This window comes from Manacus vitellinus, unplaced genomic scaffold, assembly GCF_001715985.3.
Source record: "Manacus vitellinus isolate BGI_N305 unplaced genomic scaffold, ASM171598v3 scaffold_1_pilon, whole genome shotgun sequence".
Classification (NCBI taxonomy): Eukaryota; Metazoa; Chordata; class Aves; order Passeriformes; family Pipridae; genus Manacus; species Manacus vitellinus.
Genome location: NW_021939396.1, coordinates 36,301,389 through 36,320,489, shown reverse-complemented (window position 1 = coordinate 36,320,489; position 19,101 = coordinate 36,301,389). Strand labels below are relative to the sequence as shown.

Here is a 19,101-nt window from a genome sequence, read left to right as displayed (position 1 = left end):
TCTGTGTCTGTTTATTTTTTCACTGTACTTGTCTCAGGTATTTTCCTTGCAAATGTTGGGAATCTGTATTTCCAGCATCGATATTTTCCAGTTTTGCCTTCTTTCTTTCTTGATGCTACCATTTTATAAGTTCTAAGTAGTGTATTTGCTAGAGAATAATAGGTATTTGTTGTAGCATGTAGTTAAGAAACCAATGCATGTGTTTTCACATTTATTAGGCTAGTTTTGTTGCATCTGGGAACAGGACAGACATTTCTTTGGATGACCCTAATTTTTGGCAGAAGTGGGCGAAGAAAGCTGAGCTGGATATTGATGCTCTAAATGGAAGGGTAAGAGCTTTATGATTGTTCCTAGTACAACTAAATTGAGGATTTTTCCCCTCTCCTAAACTTCTACATTTTCACTTTTATTTTAGAATAACCTGGTTATTGATACACCAAGAGTAAGAAAGCAAACCAGACTTTACAGTGCAGTCAAAGAGGATGAACTGATGGAGTTTTCAGACTTGGAAAGCGATTCTGAAGAAAAGCCTAGCACAAAGCCCCGTAGACCTCAGGACAAATCACAAGGTTATGCAAGAAGTGAATGTTTCAGGGTGGAGAAGAACTTGTTGGTTTATGGGTAAGGATGTACAAATTTACTGATTGTGGCTAAACATGTGAAAATACAGAAATTATATATAGTAAATAACTCATCCTTCTCTTGGGCACATTCACATAATCTCTTACTGTATAATGTTTGCCTCATTATGCTGTATACATGCCAGTGAGATTTTTTTGGTTGCTGTATATATATATACAGGTTGTTTATATATGTGTTATTTAGTTTAAAGTATCTGAGTGCCTATCAGATGGCTATGAGCTCACTGGTATGATAAATAGTTTTGCAATGATGGAATACTTGTTTCTGGTTTCTCATAGCATAAATATTCTTGAGTTATCGAGTTCTAATCTCTGTTTTCTAAGTGTTGAGGAGAGTAATAAAAGTGTATTTATAAAGAACAATGTAGTTCTGAAATCAACAGTCAATCTAGAGGTTTTCAACACAGATTCTGGTATTTTGGCACCACTTAAATTTTATACTTTATATTTTTCCCCATTGAATGTGTCAATTTGAATTTTATCTCTTTTCAAACAGGTAGCTATATTTGATTGCTGACACATTGGGCTTCAGAATGATTGTCTTTATTTTAGGAAGTAGAGTACAACAATTGCTAATAATGGATTTCAGAATCAAACTAGGAATGATTCTCCAAATCCCATGATTGTAGGGATTGGTTGAGTTTCCTATTTGTAGCTTACTGGGACCATTAGAGTTAAACATATGTACTTTATTATTTTGAGTGTAGTTCAATTGCAGCTTTACGAGCAGTGAACTTATTGCCTGTTCTGTAAAATAAACATTCTTAACTCTTTGGTGCTGGAGGTTGAATTCCCTGACGTAATCTGCAAATGCAAAACGCATTAGTGCTAACACAGGAGGTCCCAACTTGCTTGGTACCAGGAGTTAAATTGAAAGTCACAAATTAAAATACCAGTGCCCTGGCTGTTGTATTGAACATATTTTTCTTATAGCTGGGGTCGGTGGACTGACATCCTCTCACACGGGCGCTATAAACGTCAGCTAACAGAACAAGATGTGGAAACCATCTGCCGGACTATCTTGGTGTATTGTCTTAATCATTACAAAGGGGATGAAAATATCAAAAGTTTCATCTGGGATCTGATCACTCCAACTGCAGATGGGCAAACTCGAGCTTTGGTTAATCATTCCGGTATGTCTACCACAATCAAATAATGATGCTAGTAAATAGGAAAGAATTGCTTCAGTCATGCTATGTATTTAGTTTAAACTATAGCCATTCTGACATGTCGTAGGATCTTGTCAGATTTTATGAGTAAGGTGGGCTTTGACTTGGTCTGTACTTAAAGGGGAAGTCTCCCTCACACACTTTGTAGAATGCAGTGTTCTTTTCCTTGAATCAGTTTTAAACAAATATTCTAGTATAAGTTTTAACTGACACCCACTGCTGGAGTTAATATCTTTTAAATTGCCATAAATCAGAAAGCTTGTTTCCTTACAGCCAGTCAGATTCATGAGAGTTTTTACAAGAAATATTTATATAACACCATTTTCTGGCTAGCACTCTGAATTTTTGAAATCTTCACACCTAAATTTGCATGAAAGTTTTGGTTGATTTTGTTACTTGCAATTTTCTGTACTGAATTATGTTGCTGTTCAGTTTTTGGTTGTTGTGTTGCCCACAAAGTAATTAAAAATAGCAGTGATACTTAGCTTTAAATGTATGTTTGTAATGTAGTTTGGGGTGAGAGTTTTTCTATTCGGATTGTGTAAGAAATATTTGGGTTTTATCTAGGTCTGTCTGCACCAGTGCCCAGAGGGAGGAAAGGGAAGAAAGTAAAAGCCCAGAGTTCACAGCCAATGCTGCAAGATGCCGATTGGCTTACAACCTGTAATCCAGATGTATTATTTCAAGAAGACAGCTATAGGAAACATCTCAAACATCACTGTAATAAGTAAGTACTAATAAATGTATCATTTAGAGATTTGGGGTTTTTTTTAACTACATGCTTCTGAAAAGTCCGCAACTTAATTTTTATATATTTAATAGAACACAGGGCCATTTAATAGGATGTAAAGGCCATTATTACTTTTTAATTTGGTGATAATCATCTTAATAGATATCTGGATACTTCTGTAAGCTCTTTATGACTGATCAGCACAGTTCTGAAGAAAATTGTTGTCTACTTACTAAGTAAGAATGGAATCAGATGAAGTTAATATTTTTACCATAAGAATATATTCCTGCAATGTCTATTTCTCTTGACAATTGGCTTTCTTTAAACAAAAACTGTTTGCTTCTTACGCTTCTTGTGGGGTCTCTCAGGCTGATGTCCTTAAGATTCTCTTCCTTAGATGTTAAACTCATATATCCAGTTTCCAGAGTTTCTTGTAGCAGTTCACCTATATGTGGGCATATCTTTTCTCTTCATTCTTTTTCTCCCTTCCTCTCTTGCTCTTCACATTATACAGATTATTTATTTTTTTTTCTCCTTTGAGATGAAATTTCTCACTGAATTCTCTTACCTGAATTGATTTGCCCTGATTTGATTTGTGAAATTCTAACATGTTACTAAACTGGAAACCTTTGGGGATAAAGATCATTATCTTTATTTTTTTTTTAATTGTTGCATGAATGTCTCTTAAGAGACTCTCTTACCTGTTTTCTGGCTTTTGTTTCGTAATATCTTATTTTTATGTCAGGTTCCTTTGACTCCATCTCAGTTTTGCTACTATATTATCCATTATAGACACTGAACCTACCCTTGTCCCAAAAATACCTCATTTTAGAGTCGAGGGGTCGTTGTTTGCTTTTGGTATTTGGGACATTTGGTTTTGTTCTTAAATTTCTACTCACTGTTGTATGTATACCATACAACTGTAATGCAGTGTTACTGAAAGGTTGTTATTACTTTTGTGTTTTGAATATGTATTGTGTCTTATTGATGCTGTTTACTGGAAAGAAATTATTGATTTGAAAAGTACCTGTGGGCTGTCAATAGGGGGTGTGATGTGAAGGAGGAAAGGCATTTAGGGGATTTATTACCTCATTTCCAGATGCTAACCAAGTTTAATTCTCAACTGATGACAACAGATACTCATAGAATTCCATTAGCAAGCACACTTCCAAATAAACCTTTTTGTGATTTTTTTTTTTCCCTGAACTGTTACTCAGATTTGTTATTACACTTCACTTGCTCTTGAAGTAATAAAATTCTTTCCTGGAACATTATTATAATCTTTCAGGTAACATGTCTTCATTACTTGTTATATCAGTTTGCAGATCAGACTTTAAATTATTTTTTAAAATATTGCTTCTTTAATAATACAGTTACAAGGATCGGGAAGACTGGTAAATGTGCAAGAATGTTTTCAGTTGCTATCTTTTTCCTTCACTTCCCAGATCCACCAGGACTAAGTGAATTGTAGAAGCCACATGTTTAGCACAGGTAAAATCACACAGAGGTGGAAGCCAGTTAATAATCTGAGTAATTTCTTTCAAAGGTACCAGTAGCAGTTGGCTTTATAAGAACTGATGTCCTGTTCTTGTGTACCATGTATGCTGGTTTAATGCATAGGACTCCTGAAAGATTCAAAGAGCCTCTGGTTTTTGGTTGATCTTGGGTTTTATTTCCTGCTCCTCCTCTTTGGCTTGATGTAACAGCTGTTATTGCTTCATACTAAGATGATAGAGACCCTCAACAGCTTATTTACATAGCCACACAGGGAGCAGGGACACCTTACTGGTCCCAGTTACCGTGCGTGCAAAAAGAAGCATGTCTGACATGCTTTGAATTGCAGACATGACCTTCATTCAAATCCCTCCTCTTCGAGGTTTGATTGAGTAACACGTGTGAAACCGGGTATTGCTCTAGTTGCATCAGGTCTCTAATGAGGAGCTCTCAAAACTGGTGGTGGTCTAAATTTTTCATGCAAGTGGGTGATCAGATTACTGCTTCCCTGGTCACCCTTGCTATTCCAGGAGCAGCAGCAATTCGACAGTTGCCGTGATGGATTTAAATACAGTGAGAGGGCAGGCTGAGTAATCTCCATCTTAGCCAGTACTGGTTTTACTTCGTGAACTAGGCAGCAGGGGGTGCCCTGAATTGGGTAAACATAGGAGAGCAGGATTATTTTCAGGTAGATACTTTTTCTACAGAAATGACCTCATTTCAAGTCTCCTTGAAAAGCCAGTCTGCCATTCTCTCTCCTGCCAGCTTCAAGTGTGACCACAACACCTGACAGTGCTTCCACAAATGACTGTAGTATTGCAGAAATGGGGAAAAATAAACCATGAAGATTTTCACTTCCTTGTAGCAGTTAAGTTGTGCATAGGTAATTAAATAGCAGTTTGAACTATAAAGAGTAAAAATAGTTAATATCTCTCAAGGGAAATGGGGGATTATTTTTCTCCCCCATTCTCAGAAGCAAAAAGTTGTATAATCTGAAAAACCTGACATTCCATATTGAGGGTTTATTGTAAGGTAGTAAAACCAGATTTTATATCTCGTTTATTCCTACAACTTCTGATGTGCTTCCAAAAATGGTATTAAGGCAGCAGCTGAGGAAATTTTATGAGATAATGAAGCAGAACAGTTACTGAAAGCCATCTGCTCAGTTGTTTACAAACTTGCTTCAATACTTCAGAGGCAGTGGTAGAGTACGTGTCTAAACTTCACAAGCTTGCACTAGGTAGAACTAAATGAAATGCGCCGAGGCCGGGCTGAGCTGGGTCCCTCTCTGTGCAGTGTAAGCAGTTGCCAGGCAGGCCTGTTGGAAGCCAGCAGAAAGCACCACACAGAGGTGATTATGTGCCACCATCTGTCACGCTTCAAGCCTACCATACAGCATGGCTAATCAGCCTTGGCAGGATGATGGATGAACAGCAGCAGCTGCCAAAAGCCACTGTTGGCAAACAGTCCTGAAGTTAAGAACTTTTTCCCCCCTCTGCCTTCCTCTCCAGGGTCCTGCTGCGTGTCCGCATGCTCTACTATCTACGACAAGAAGTTATAGGGGACCAAGCAGACAAGATCTTAGAGGGTGCTGACTCAAGGTTAGTGCAAGTGCAGGTTTATTTTTTGCTTTATGACACTGGCTTTTATAAAGTACACATACTCTAATAATGCAACGTTTAAAGGTTGTCACCCTTTATATGTGTTCTCAAGCAGCCTTATTATTTTATCAAGCGCAGCGGGCAATTTTCTTGGGGGAGGAAACAATGTGGGAAATGACAGAAGTGGATTTACAAGTCTGCTAATATTGAGGGATTATTCTATCACAATTTAAAAAATGAAAAAAAATACTAAGACTTTAAATGAATCATATTTAGATAACCATTCCACTCCCAAAATAGCCTAATGTTGGGAGTTTTTTGTTGTGGGTTTTTTGGTTGGTTGGTTGGTTTTTTGTTTGTTTGTTTAACCATCCTAATTATTTTTTGGGATATTTCAGTTTCTGTGTTGGGTTTTAGGGTGTTTTTCCCCCCTCAAAGTTAATATTTACCACTTGGGAGATTTTTTTTGTTTTGCTTTGGTGTTTTGGTTTTTTCCTCCTTTTTTTTGTTGTTTGTTTTTGTCTTGTTTTATTTTAAAATCTTTGTCCAGTAATACCTTTGAGAAAGTATATAATGCTGTCTTCACAGTGAGGTAGATGTGTGGATACCTGAGCCATTCCATGCCGAAGTTCCTGCAGACTGGTGGGATAAGGAGGCAGATAAATCCCTTTTAATTGGAGTTTTTAAACACGGTAAGTGATGTCTCACTCTGAACAAAACTCAGTTGTAAAGCTTTCAGTGTGTAGGACGGTTCAGTCATAATATTAACAAGTATTGTTCCAAAGAACTGTTGGCTTGTATCTCCCTTTTTTTCTTGCCTGCATTAAAAACCTAATATGAGCTGTAAATATCAGATGCTGTTTTTAAATGTTTGCAGAACATTTGAGAAGAAAACATTACTTTCTTGGCTGTAAATAAAACAAAGCCATATTTGTTTAAATAATAGCCAAATAGTAAGATAGATCTCCATAAACTTTGCTTCCAGCACTGCTTCACTTGCTAACTCTGCCAACCAGTGTCAAAGTGGACGGTGGGCTTAACCTCTGCTATTAATCTGTACAAGTGCCTCCTGGGCTTTGTTCCAAGCAATATTTCACAAATGTCAGTGTTGAGAACTCCCGGCTCCCTTGAGTGGGATGCAGCCTTGTTAACTTTGAAAGGCTGGGGATGCAGAGCTGGCATGATATATACAGTGAGCGATTCCTGATTATAATCCCAATTCTCTGGAGGTCGCAGAGGTATTCTCAGCAGCCCAGCCTGACTAAAGGGGAGAATGATGGCTTATAAAACCTTTCATGATTACAGTTTGGCTTGAGGCTCTACAGCAGTTAGGAGCAGTGTGTTGTAGTACAAATCCTAATTGAATTGTGCTGTTCTGCCTATGTACAGCAGCTCTGTGTTGTGGGCTCAGCTGAGGCAAGTCTAGTCTAAAAATCATTTTCCTGCAGTGCACTGTTGGGATCTGCCATTTTCCATCTAGTCAACTTGGGCAGTAAAAAAGCAAACAGCAGTTTGAAAACCATAGAGGGAACAGTGTCATCTTACTGACATGCATCATCCTAAACCTAATAAGACAGGTTCGTTGGCCTTACGTATAACCCATGTATACAGCATTTTTTCAGCCTATATTGAGGGTTCCAGCAGGGCTGGAGCTATAGAAAATGTGTATGTGTGTGTTTCCATTCACATCTGTGTGTTTCCACAGGCAAGTATTGAATGTGGAGATCCAGTGCAAAAGTCATATAGGAAACTTCAAGTTTTTCGCTTGTGAAAGGATTTTGCTTAACCTTATAACAACATTAAATTCAATGCTTTCTTCACTATCTTCCATTCATTAATGTTATTGATGGGAAAATGTTTCTGTGCTGATGGATTTTACCAATATGAACAGTTTCTCTACGTGAATGAAGTGATTGTTTGCAGCATGGTGACAGCTCCTTTGTTTTATTTAAAAATAAATAAATGAATCCAGGAAGTTGTACTTCTAGTGCCTAAACCTGTTCTACTCGCAGTTGCTCATAGCTTTTAAAAAAACATTTGTCTCCCACTCTGCATGCAGGTTATGAGAAGTACAATTCTATGAGAGCTGATCCAGCACTGTGCTTTCTGGAACGGGTTGGCATGCCTGATGCAAAGGCCATAGCTGCTGAACAGAGAGGGACAGACATGTTAGCAGATGGCGGTGATGGGTAAGGAGGACATGAAAAAATTAATAAACTTTATCGGTGTTGTATATGTTGGCATGAGTTCATATGTCATATTTTACTTACATGTTGCCTGAGGATATGAAGTGACCATATGATGTTCAAAGTACATAGAGTAGTTTACACAGTTGAGCATGAAATATAAATGTGTAACTTGGTACACCATACTGGTGGCATTTGTAGCTTTTTTGCTTCTGTCCAGAAAATCAGCCCCCCTCAAAAACAGTATACTTCTTGAAAATATTTCATCTAAATATTTTATAGGGGCGAATTTGACAGAGAGGATGAAGATCCAGAATATAAGCCAACCAGAACTCCCTTCAAGGATGAAATTGATGTAAGAACTTCCAACTTTCTGTATTTACAAATATATATAATTATAACTGATTCTCCATATTTATTTTAATGTGCAGTTCTTAACTTTGAGAGCTACCAGATAAACACACCTTACAAAGATTGTTTGCTGCTCTGCTTGAGAAATGACGTATTTTTCTTCTCAAATGATGACATATGGTCAAAACTGAAAACTAAAATAACTTCTGTCTTCTCCCCAAGGAATTTGCAAACTCACCTCCAGAAGACAAAGAGGAGTCCATAGAAATACACTCAAGTAAGGCTGTAGCAAAGAAATTAGGAAGGCAAAAAGGAATTGTTTAGTGAAAGGTGGACTGTTTATGTTACTATGAGGGGATAGGTGATGTTTTGGGGCAGTACCACAGTAAACTTTTTACTGCCAAATTTCTTCATGCTTCACGTTTTACAAAACAATTATTTACTGTCTTTAAATAATCCACATTATAGTTCTCTGGATTGTTAATTACATAGTAGAAACTGTGATGATAAATACCGGATGTTTCATAATGCAGCCGTTGATGGGTTTGCTGAGATAATCTTGGAAGTTACAGATCCGTTGTTTCCTCAGTATGGAGGAAAACTGCCAAGTTTAAGTGAGAATAATAAAGTGGGAAATGATAAACATAGGTGTTTCCTCAGAGGGAGAATAATATTCTTAGTAATGTATTTAAAGATACATTGCATTAATTTAAATATCTACAGTGTTCATAATATATTTGAATTCATAACATTGAATAATAATGCTTGATTGTTATCTCTAAATGCTTCATAAGCATTTCTGAGTTCTTAGAGTTGGATGATTTGATTCTATTTTTTTATCTCCTACCAATGGTTATCCTGTTTCTAATTTGTTGTGCACCATTATTAGAGGCACATGTTCTTATCTGATAAAACGGAATCCAGTTATAGCCATAGAAACTTTGAAATGTTTAGTGTTGGTAATACTTCTCTCTTCTCTAGACAAGCACAGTGAAAGCAATGCTGACTTAGGCCAACTCTACTGGCCCAACACTTCAACCCTGACTACTCGTCTGCGTCGCCTCATTACTGCCTATCAGCGCAGCTATAAAAGGCAACAAATGAGGCAAGAGGCACTAATGAAGACTGACCGCAGGAGACGTCGGCCTCGAGAAGAAGTGAGGGCACTAGAAGCAGAAAGGGAAGCTATAATAACTGAAAAACGACAGAAGTGAGTTTCTCAGTGATACCTTTCTTTAAATGCTGTTTGAGCTTGCATGTCACCAGTGATGCTCTTCTGTTTTGAAAGAGTAAACTAAGGGGGATTTGGGGCATCTAAACTATGTTTGGATTCTTGTTTATTTGGTGGCCTCACTTCTCTTGCTTCTTTCTTGACTAGATGGACAAGAAGAGAAGAAGCTGATTTTTATCGTGTGGTGTCTACTTTTGGAATTATTTTCGATCCTGTAAAACATCAATTTGAGTGGAATCAATTTCGAGCATTTGCCAGGCTTGATAAAAAGTCCGATGAAAGCTTGGAAAAGTATTTTAATGGCTTTGTGAATATGTGTAGACGAGTGTGCCGAATGCCAGTCAAACCAGATGATGGTAAGTTTTAACTACCTGTGGAAATCAACCTGACTATTGACAGTGGAACTGTTGAAACTTCCTGCCCAGGTGTAACAATTTTAATATAAGTGTACGTTTAATCCATGTTAAACAATACAAATTGATGTCATTGCAGAACCACCTGATCTTTCCACAATGATCGAGCCAATCACAGAAGAGCGTGCTTCTAGAACTTTGTATCGCATAGAACTGTTGCGGAAAATCCGTGAACAGGTTCTCCATCACCCGCAGCTGGGGGAGAGGCTAAAACTTTGCCAACCAAGTCTGGACCTGCCAGAGTGGTGGGAGTGTGGTAAACATGACAAAGACTTACTGATTGGTGCTGCTAAACATGGAGTCAGTAGGACAGATTATCACATTCTGAATGATCCTGAACTCTCTTTTCTTGAGGCTCACAAGAACTTTGCTCAAAACAGAGGGACAGGCAACGCAAATACTGTCTCTTCTGTAAACCCTCTGGGTGCTGGCTGCAGTCAAACACCACCTATTGTCCCATCCACACCAGTACAAGAAGAAAAGACTATGGAACAAACAGAGTCTAAAGCTGAAGGGTCTGAAAATGCAGCAGCCAAAGAAAAGTCTGATATCAAAGAGGAAACTGATATTGCAGATAAGGACACTAAACCAGACTGTGATGCTGAGGCTGAGCCTGGCTCTGTTAAATGTGAATTGAAAGACATAGAAATGAGTACAGATGTAGATCCAAAATCTATTTCTGAGAAAGGTTCAGAAGAAGATGAAGAAGAGAAACTGGATGATGATGATAAATCAGAAGAATCCTCCCAACCTGAAGGTAATGCATGGGTCAGATGAGTTCTGTGTGTTTAACTGTGAGTCCCAGAGTTGTTATAGCCAGCTGGTAAGTGGCACACATGGTGCCATTATGGAGTGCGGGGTGGGCTGTATGTAGCAGTTCCTCTGCCCTTCCCTATATCAGGTGGCTAGATAAGCTTTCATAGGAACCATCCAGCATCAGCAGGGTATTCCCCCACAAGGGATAATTTTCAAGACAGCTTGCTGAGCCAGTAAGCATGGTCTCTGTGCCAAATGCAGAAGGCTAAGGCTCTGCTGTAGTAATTACTGAACAAAAGCCCGAGTTAGAAATGTTGTGTCCAGCCTGGTTGCCTTAGCCTGTCTAGTTAGGTTGACATTGGATGTTAATGCCTGGTCATGGTTGTTATTCAGCAGGAGCAGTTTCTCAGGGTAAGAATTTTGATGAAGAAAGCAATGCCTCTATGAGTACTGCAAGGGATGAAACACGCGATGGATTCTACATGGAAGATGGTGATCCCTCTGTGGTTCAGCTGCTTCATGAGAGAACATTCGCCTTCTCTTTCTGGCCTAAGGTTGGTTAGGGGTAGAAAGATCTGTCTTTTTCAATATAACAGCAAGCTTTGTATGATACTTCTAACAGGCAAGAGACTGTTTTCTGTGAACGATTGTGGAATAGCACTTTATGCCTCTATTTCATACAAATTAGCAGTGGAAATGAAAGAAATTGCTTTGTTGAAAATAGTGTCATTTATTAAATCAACAAACATGGCAGACGTGAGTTCTTCCTAGGGTCCATAACTATGTCAGCAACATCCCACCTCTTGCACCACTATACAATTTTGAATTATGAATTTTGTCTCCAGAGCAATCTGCAGCATTGAGAAATGAGACTTTCTACGATCACCACTTTACTGTGGGGTGAGGAGGTTGTAGAGAAGAGTTTTGGTGACCTACATGATCTAAGCCATTATGTAATGTTGACAGATGTAATTGTATTAAGGTATCCTGCAAACATAAGCTGCAGTTTTAGATAGGATAAAGCTGTACCTTATTTTGGTAACAATGGAGAAAATTATCTAGTATAAAATGTTTTTAAAAATACAAAACTGTAACCTTGTAATAAATCCATACTTAATTTAGTACTCTCCTTTGCAGTAAGGGGAGAGAGAAAAATAAAGTAGTAATAGTCTTAAGCTTACTAATCACCATAACAGGGCCATCTGGTTTGGGGTGGGGGGGGAAGGGGGAGCATGGCGGGAGGACCTTGCTCTTAATAGGCTTATTTCTGGGGAAAGCAAGCAGTCTGTTGCAGCTGCTGAGATTTGCTAGTGGCTTTTGCACTGTTTTGCTGTTCAGGAAGCTAACTGATGCTCATATTCCCTAACCAGCAGTATTTCTTGTAGTTCGGAAGTTTCTACTACTTCAGGCACATAGAATGTGTTTGAATACTGAAATGGAAAAAAATCAAATAATACTCCTCTGCTTTCGGAAGTATTTTGGAAACATGGGCTAAAATCTTATTCCAGTCATAGTGTGAAAGTAGAACAGAAAATCCTTCATCTGTATAGGTTCGGCATAAGTAGACTAATAAACATAATTAGAGATTTTTAGTGTACACGCTTCAGTGAAATTTGAAGTGATAATGGGCGTGGAATGAAAATTGACATTCATTAGATGTCCCTAGGTTGGTGCCCGTTTCATAATGTTGAACTTTATTAATAGTGACGCTAATGAGGATCCACTTCCTAGGACAGAATTTCAGATCCAGCCTCTTGGATCTCAAGAACTGCAACTTTAAGATACTGATTGCAGATGTTTTGATTTTCCCCTCCTAACTGTTGATTTTGCTAACTACTGAAGGTTTCCAGTGTAAAACAACAGTGAGTTTCAACCAAGAAAACTTGGTCTCTGTTTAGTTCTTGCTCCCCCCAGTATAAGTGCAACTTTTAAATCCTAGTGGTGTTTTATTCTGTAAAATTGTGTGTTATCTTCTTGTAAGGGGATCGGTTTATCCTAATATGCAAGCATAGTTGGTTTTGAATGTATTTCTTAAGCTCTGGAAACTGGATTGCATCATAATACTCATTTGAGTTTAAAAGGTGACTTGTGCATTGAAGGTTCATTACATACTTTTCCTTTATGCAGGACCGAGTAATGATCAACCGATTAGACAACATCTGTGAAGCAGTGCTGAAAGGGAAGTGGCCAGTAAATAGGCGCCAGATGTTTGATTTCCAGGGGCTCATACCTGGGTATACTCCAACAGCTGTGGACAGCCCTCTACAAAAAAGGAGCTTTGCAGAGCTCTCCATGGTTGGTCAAGCCAGCGTCAGTGGCAGTGAAGATATCACTGCTTCTCCTCAGTTATCAAAGGCAAGCCTGCATCTTTCTCTTTTTTACAAAGAACATTTTATCTTGCAGGTTCTTCTTCTGCATAATAGAAAAAAATAGCATGTCTTTAAATAAAATAGGAAAAAGGTAAAAGTGTTTCTTTGAATGAAATGAAGGTTTTGTTTTCAGAGTTATATGTTTGGAGTTTTATTTTAAGTTGAGCGTAGCAAACAGGGCTTTGCTAATGCTTGGAAATGCTGATTTTTCATTAGGAAGATGCACTCAATTTATCAGTTCCACGTCAGAGGAGGAGGAGACGAAGAAAGATTGAAATTGAGGCTGAGAGAGCTGCCAAGAGGAGAAATCTTATGGAAATGGTTGCCCAGTTACGTGAGTCTCAGGTGGTCTCAGAAAATGGACAAGAAAAGGTTGTAGATTTATCAAAGGCCTCACGAGAGGCAACAAGTTCTACCTCAAATTTTTCGTCTGTTACTTCAAAGTTTATCTTGCCTAATGTCTCCACACCCATGTCTGATGCCTTTAAAACTCAAATGGAGCTGCTGCAAGCAGGTCTTTCACGCACACCCACAAGGCATCTACTAAATGGCTCTTTAATAGATGGAGAACCGCCCATGAAGAGGAGGAGAGGAAGGAGGAAAAATGTAGAAGGGCTTGATCTGTTATTTATGAGCAACAAACGGACATCGTTGACTGTAGTAAGACCACAACCTTTTTCCTTTTTGTCTCATATTTGTTGTTCTGTCTCTGGTACCTCCTGAATGTGTTTAAAGTCTTGTTATACTCTCCCTGTTAGTAACATACAGTTTTTGCCCAACCACGTTTTTCTTTGTTTAGAGCTGTTACTACTTTTTGAACCAAACAAAATGCTCACATCAAGATTTTACTCTAGCAAATTGTAGCTGAGTTTTAAGTAGCTCCTACTTTCAAAATTACTTTCTTTTTTTTTTAACATAATATATGTCAACAACATACATTTTGAGGCTTCAGTATGTCATCCTTGCTGTGTTGAAAAGGGAGGGGAGGGTCTTGAAGGACATTTACTAGAAAGATACAAAAACTGCTTTGTCTTTAGCTGTATATTCTTTATTGTTCAAGGATGCTAAATTTACAACATTCTCTAATGCAACAATATTGCTTTACATAGTATGAATATTTAAACCCCATTAACTCTTGTGTATGCAAAATCTGGAACATTTCGGTCAGTCCCTGAAATTATTTCTTCAGCTGTTCTCTTGAAGTGAGAATTAATACAGATGTTATTGTTTTCAGGAGGATGCAGAAGTGACCAAAGCTTTTGAAGAAGATATGGAAGCCCTACCAGCAAGGAACATTCCATCTCCTGGTCAATTAGACCCAGACACTCGCATCCCCGTAATCAATCTAGAGGATGGGACCAGGCTGGTGGGAGAGGATGCTCCGAAAAACAAGGATTTAGTTGAATGGCTTAAATTGCATCCTACTTACACTGTAGATATGCCAAGTTATGTACCAGTAAGTATGTGATTCTAAAAGCGTTGTTCTATAGTATTAATGGAAAAGTTAGTTTTACAGATGTCAGAATGAATTTCCTCACATTGGGCATAGTCATTCGATTTTGTAACTTGGTTTTCAGTGGAGGTTTTCTCTTTAGCCATCCTTACTAATGTATCTAAACACCCAAGTGGCATTAGGATGTTTGAGTTGCTTTTCCTTTCTTAATATTTGTGTCTAACAACATTAGAACAGCGTTTGTCAAGTTCTGTAGAATTTCTTCATCTGATACAAGAAAAATTTCTTCTGACATAACCTGAGAGTAAAGTAATTGACCCCTTCTTAAAATTGTTGTGAAAAGGGGTGCTGTGATTGGTGATTTTTGTCAAGAAAATGAAAAACTAAAAAGCAATACATTTCTCTCCTTTCCAGAAGAGTGCAGATGTGCTGTTTTCCCCATTTCAGAAGCCGAAACAAAAACGACACAGATGTCGAAACCCTAATAAACTGGATATAAACACCTTGACAGGAGAGGAAAGGGTACCTGTTGTAAATAAACGAAATGGAAAGAAGGTAAAAATTAAGTTAGTTCAGTTAAGGTCTTTAATAATGTCTTTTCATGTGGAAAGCAGGCTTTCTACTCCAAACTTTTAAACAGAAGGTTTAATAATTTGACACTGGCAGTTACTCGTACCGGGCTGTGCCACCTGGTTCCTTTAATTCCTCCTTTGCTCTTCTGATATGTTCATATTACTCACTTGAGTGAATAGTTGATACTTTTTGAACCTATATAGCACAATTTTGCCTTACATCAGATTTAGATTTTATTACCAGACCTGCCTAAGCTGCAGCACTTAACTGTTTTTTTAAAACATGATTTTTTAAAACAGAATTTTGTCAATTCAGGTATCCATGTAGTTTTCCACAGTCTGAACTGAAAGTCTTCCCTGCTATCCCTCAGAGATGAAAGTGCACAGAGAGAAAAATGTCCATATAGGTAGTCGTTTGGTTTTGTTGTTGGACTTTTGTTAAAGTATTAACCTTGTCTCTTCCATTAGATGGGTGGAGCTATGGCCCCTCCAATGAAGGACTTACCAAGATGGCTGGAAGAAAATCCTGAATTTGCTGTTGCTCCAGATTGGACTGACATTGTTAAACAGTCTGTAAGTGAAACTCTCATTCCATGCTTCACTGTAGATTATAGCACAGAAAAGTTGAAGGTTTTTTAAATTGATCATTAAGTCTTTATCTCATAGTTGGTTTTGAGAAAATTGTAGTGTCTGTGTAGGAGTTAACCCAGCTCAGGGGGGATGGTGATAGGAGGCTGCTGGAGAATGGGGTTGAAATATACTCGAAAAATCAGCCACAGTTAAGGTAGCCTTCAGCATTTGTTTTGCATTATTTTTTCTTTATAAACAACAATCCTTAAAAAATACAGATATTTGTAATTAGGAACTATTAAGAAAATTTTTGTCATGTTCATGACAGAAATACATGTCATTGTCTCGATAACAGGCAGCATCAAAGGAATAGGTTTGCTGCCTTTTATTTTACAACATTTGTTTGAAAATAAACGATAAAATCTGCAAGTACTCAATTTAATAGAATATTACTAACTGAAATTCAGTATGAATTACAAAGATATGAATTCATGACTGCAGCATATCAGGTTGGTTTTTTAATGAAGCTACAGAGTTTCAGCATGTATTGTTTTACTGTTGTGTTTAAGTGTAAAAAAAATCTGTGATCTTGCTTTCTTCAGCTTTCCTTACATGTTCTGCTGCCATTCACTTTAGTAGCTAGCTAGTCACCATTTGCCAGGGTGAAAAAAACAAACCACTTTCGGAGTATGCTGAAATCCCTTCTGTTTCTTCCATCGTCATCAGTTAACTGTTGAAAGCTATAAAAGCTAAATGAGAATAAAGCCTGCTTTTTGCCTCCCCCTTTCAGGGTTTTGTTCCAGAGTCCATGTTTGACCGTCTTCTCACTGGACCTGTTGTGAGGGAGGAAGGAGCAAGCAGAAGAGGAAGAAGGCCAAAAAGTGAAATTGCCAAAGCAGCTGCAGCAGCTGCTGCTGTAGCATCAACTTCGGGAATCAACCCACTACTTATGAACAGTCTGTTTGCTGGAATGGACCTCACAAGCCTCCAGAACCTACAGAACCTGCAGTCTCTCCAGCTCGCAGGCCTCATGGGCTTTCCGCCAGGGCTAGCAACAGCTGCTGCTGCTGGAGGGGACACTAAAAATCCGGCTGCCATGTTGCCTCTGATGTTGCCAGGGATGGCAGGATTGCCCAATATGTTTGGACTAAGCGGATTGTTGAATAACCCCATAACAGCTACTACTGGAAATGCCACTACTGCTTCCGGTCAAGGAGAGACTGAGGATGGTGCTTCAAAAGCTGAAGAGAAGAAAAATGAGAATGAAGAGGAGAACAAAGACTCTGAGAAAAGCACAGACACTGTTTCTGCTACTGACTCTGCGAATGGATCTGTCAGTGCTGCTGCTGCGGCAACTACCGCCACTGCCACCACTACTACCACCACCAACACTGGATTGCCCACAAACCCTCTGGCCTTCAATCCTTTCCTGCTGTCTACCATGGCTCCTGGCCTCTTCTATCCATCTATGTTTCTACCTCCAGGACTGGGAGGATTGACTCTGCCCGGTTTCCCAGCACTAGCAGGACTTCAGAATGCAGTGGGCTCCAATGAAGAGAAGGCTACTGACAAAACTGAAGGAGCTGCCTTTAAAGATGAAGAAAATCTCGAAGGCAGTGATGCAGAGGAGAGCCTTGATAAAACTGCAGATTCCTCCGTTTTAGAAGATGAAATAGCACAGGGTGAAGAATTAGACTCACTTGATGGGGGGGAAGAAATAGAAAACAATGAAAACGATGAATAACCAGTACCAGTTACAGTTAAAGTGTTTTAAACTTTTGACAAGTGGTAGTCCTACTGTTTACACTCACAGTTAATGTCCATACTTAGTTTTTATAAGCTGTTCTGTAACATAGTGTAGCAAAAAAAAGTTCAAGTCATGTTATACAGATGTGTCAAAAGGTATCTTGGTCATTAAGTATTGTGCAGTGCATTATTTATTATCCCTAGGAGAGATGAAATTTGAGAGGTGATCATGTCTTTTTAAGGAAATTGACATAATGCTCTGCTTTTTTTTCTTTTGGTACCATTGGTATTATGAATTAAGCAGCAATTTTTAATCAAGTGGCACTAATAGAAGGAAGTGCTGCTTAAAGGAAGGATGAAGTTATATATTTAAATTTTTTTTTTTTTTTTTGCTGTGAAGGTCAAGATGAAATTTACCATACATATCGTACTCGCGCTTCATTTTGACTGTATGGGAGTTCACCCGCTCACATGCGCGCACACACCCACACACACACTCTCTCTCTGACAATCTTCATGATAGTGTGAATGTCTCTGTCTTGAGACGCAGCAATAATAAGGCAGCTGTTGAATGTGAAGAGTACCTTTTGGAAATTAACCCACGGAGAAGGTTCTTACAGGATAAAGCTACAGTTTAATCGTCTCGTGATCTTGTAATGCACTGGTATAAACAAAAAGAAAAAAATCAGGTACCTTTTTTAAATTAAAGGACTTTGTTACTTTAGCCACAAAGCTAAACAGCATTACCTCAACTCTAAACTAGCCTTGAAGTTTACAGACATGACTTTGTAAATGTATTGTTTTTCTTTGTTGTGATGTCTTTTTATTTTTTTTCTTTGGAAACTGCTATCATGTAAGATAAGATGTAAATTGCTGCCAACTGTAGTAATGATACTTTTAATAAAAGTGACCCATGATATGCAGAGATGTAATTATAGAATGTAGTGTTTAGGGACATCAAAACTGGTGTTCACTTTCTGTATTTGCATTTGTGGCTTTTTTATAGCATTTTCCTGCTATATTCTTTATAGATTAGTGGCTGTAAATGCTAAACTGATCGTCTTCAGGGGACTAGGCAGGAAGAGAAACCTTGAATTGCCTTCATATTTTCCACTCTAAGTAACTCTACAGAAATGCACGCTAAAATTCCTACTTTACTCCTTCAAAGGGGCATGAGAGACTGAGAATACTTTAAATGTGTTCAGCATGTGATAATGTGGTACACTAAAGAACAAAAGGGCAAAAGAAAAATGAGGCTTTAATAGGCACAATATCTAGGTCATTTATCCTTGGTTAATGGGTAGAAAAACACAATGCTGTAGTGACAGCAAGGGATACAAAGGCTCTGTGGTATCCTGTAGACCAGAGCTTGTGATGCCAGAAACCACTGTGTCAAACAACCTACATGAAACTAAAACTGACCCACTTTTCATAAAAACCAGTGTCTCTTCTGGAGAGCTACCGATTTGTACCCTTTTGTGACCTTTTGATATTCGAGATAATGTACCATTTGAGAACTTCTGTTTTCACGGTGTTGTCACCTTGACACACACATACACAACCAGCTCAAAAGTGAGGATAAAAGGTTAGATTTTCAGTGGAGTACATAAAAAATTTGCTATTTCAGAAGCCAGCTGTGGGTGGACCCCTATCTTTAGGACTAATATTATCTGTGCTTTTGGAATGCTGGAGAGCTGCAAACCTCACTCTCATGTACACTGTGAATTTGCACAAGAGCTCAAATGGACAAGTATTGCAAGGGCAAAATTTGGTCCCAAGGGGGACGTATGAAAAGGGGTGAACTTGGCTTGAAAGGAAC

General features: G+C 38.4%; 1 protein-coding gene across 5 annotated transcripts in view; it reads left to right on the top strand.

The window, feature by feature from the left end:
- CHD7 (chromodomain helicase DNA binding protein 7) overlaps window positions 1-18,214 on the top strand; it is a 128,292-nt gene extending 110,078 nt beyond the window's left edge. For 3 of the 5 annotated variants that reach the window (XM_018079987.3, XM_008921390.4, XM_018079969.3), the window contains 19 exons: window positions 219-329; window positions 416-621; window positions 1,575-1,774; window positions 2,378-2,537; window positions 5,546-5,635; window positions 6,224-6,327; window positions 7,695-7,824; window positions 8,104-8,176; window positions 8,395-8,449; window positions 9,154-9,382; window positions 9,551-9,759; window positions 9,896-10,573; window positions 10,966-11,126; window positions 12,700-12,927; window positions 13,158-13,601; window positions 14,176-14,397; window positions 14,809-14,949; window positions 15,435-15,539; window positions 16,327-18,214. In XM_018079987.3, coding sequence (XP_017935476.1) covers window positions 219-329; window positions 416-621; window positions 1,575-1,774; window positions 2,378-2,537; window positions 5,546-5,635; window positions 6,224-6,327; window positions 7,695-7,824; window positions 8,104-8,176; window positions 8,395-8,449; window positions 9,154-9,382; window positions 9,551-9,759; window positions 9,896-10,573; window positions 10,966-11,126; window positions 12,700-12,927; window positions 13,158-13,601; window positions 14,176-14,397; window positions 14,809-14,949; window positions 15,435-15,539; window positions 16,327-17,280 — 4,500 coding nt within the window. In that variant the 3' untranslated portion in view covers window positions 17,281-18,214. The remainder of the gene's footprint in view (window positions 1-218; window positions 330-415; window positions 622-1,574; window positions 1,775-2,377; window positions 2,538-5,545; window positions 5,636-6,223; window positions 6,328-7,694; window positions 7,825-8,103; window positions 8,177-8,394; window positions 8,450-9,153; window positions 9,383-9,550; window positions 9,760-9,895; window positions 10,574-10,965; window positions 11,127-12,699; window positions 12,928-13,157; window positions 13,602-14,175; window positions 14,398-14,808; window positions 14,950-15,434; window positions 15,540-16,326) is intronic. The other 2 variants (XM_018079974.3, XM_018079980.3) reach the window with 2 other exon arrangements.
- The last annotated feature ends 887 nt before the right edge of the window (window positions 18,215-19,101 follow it).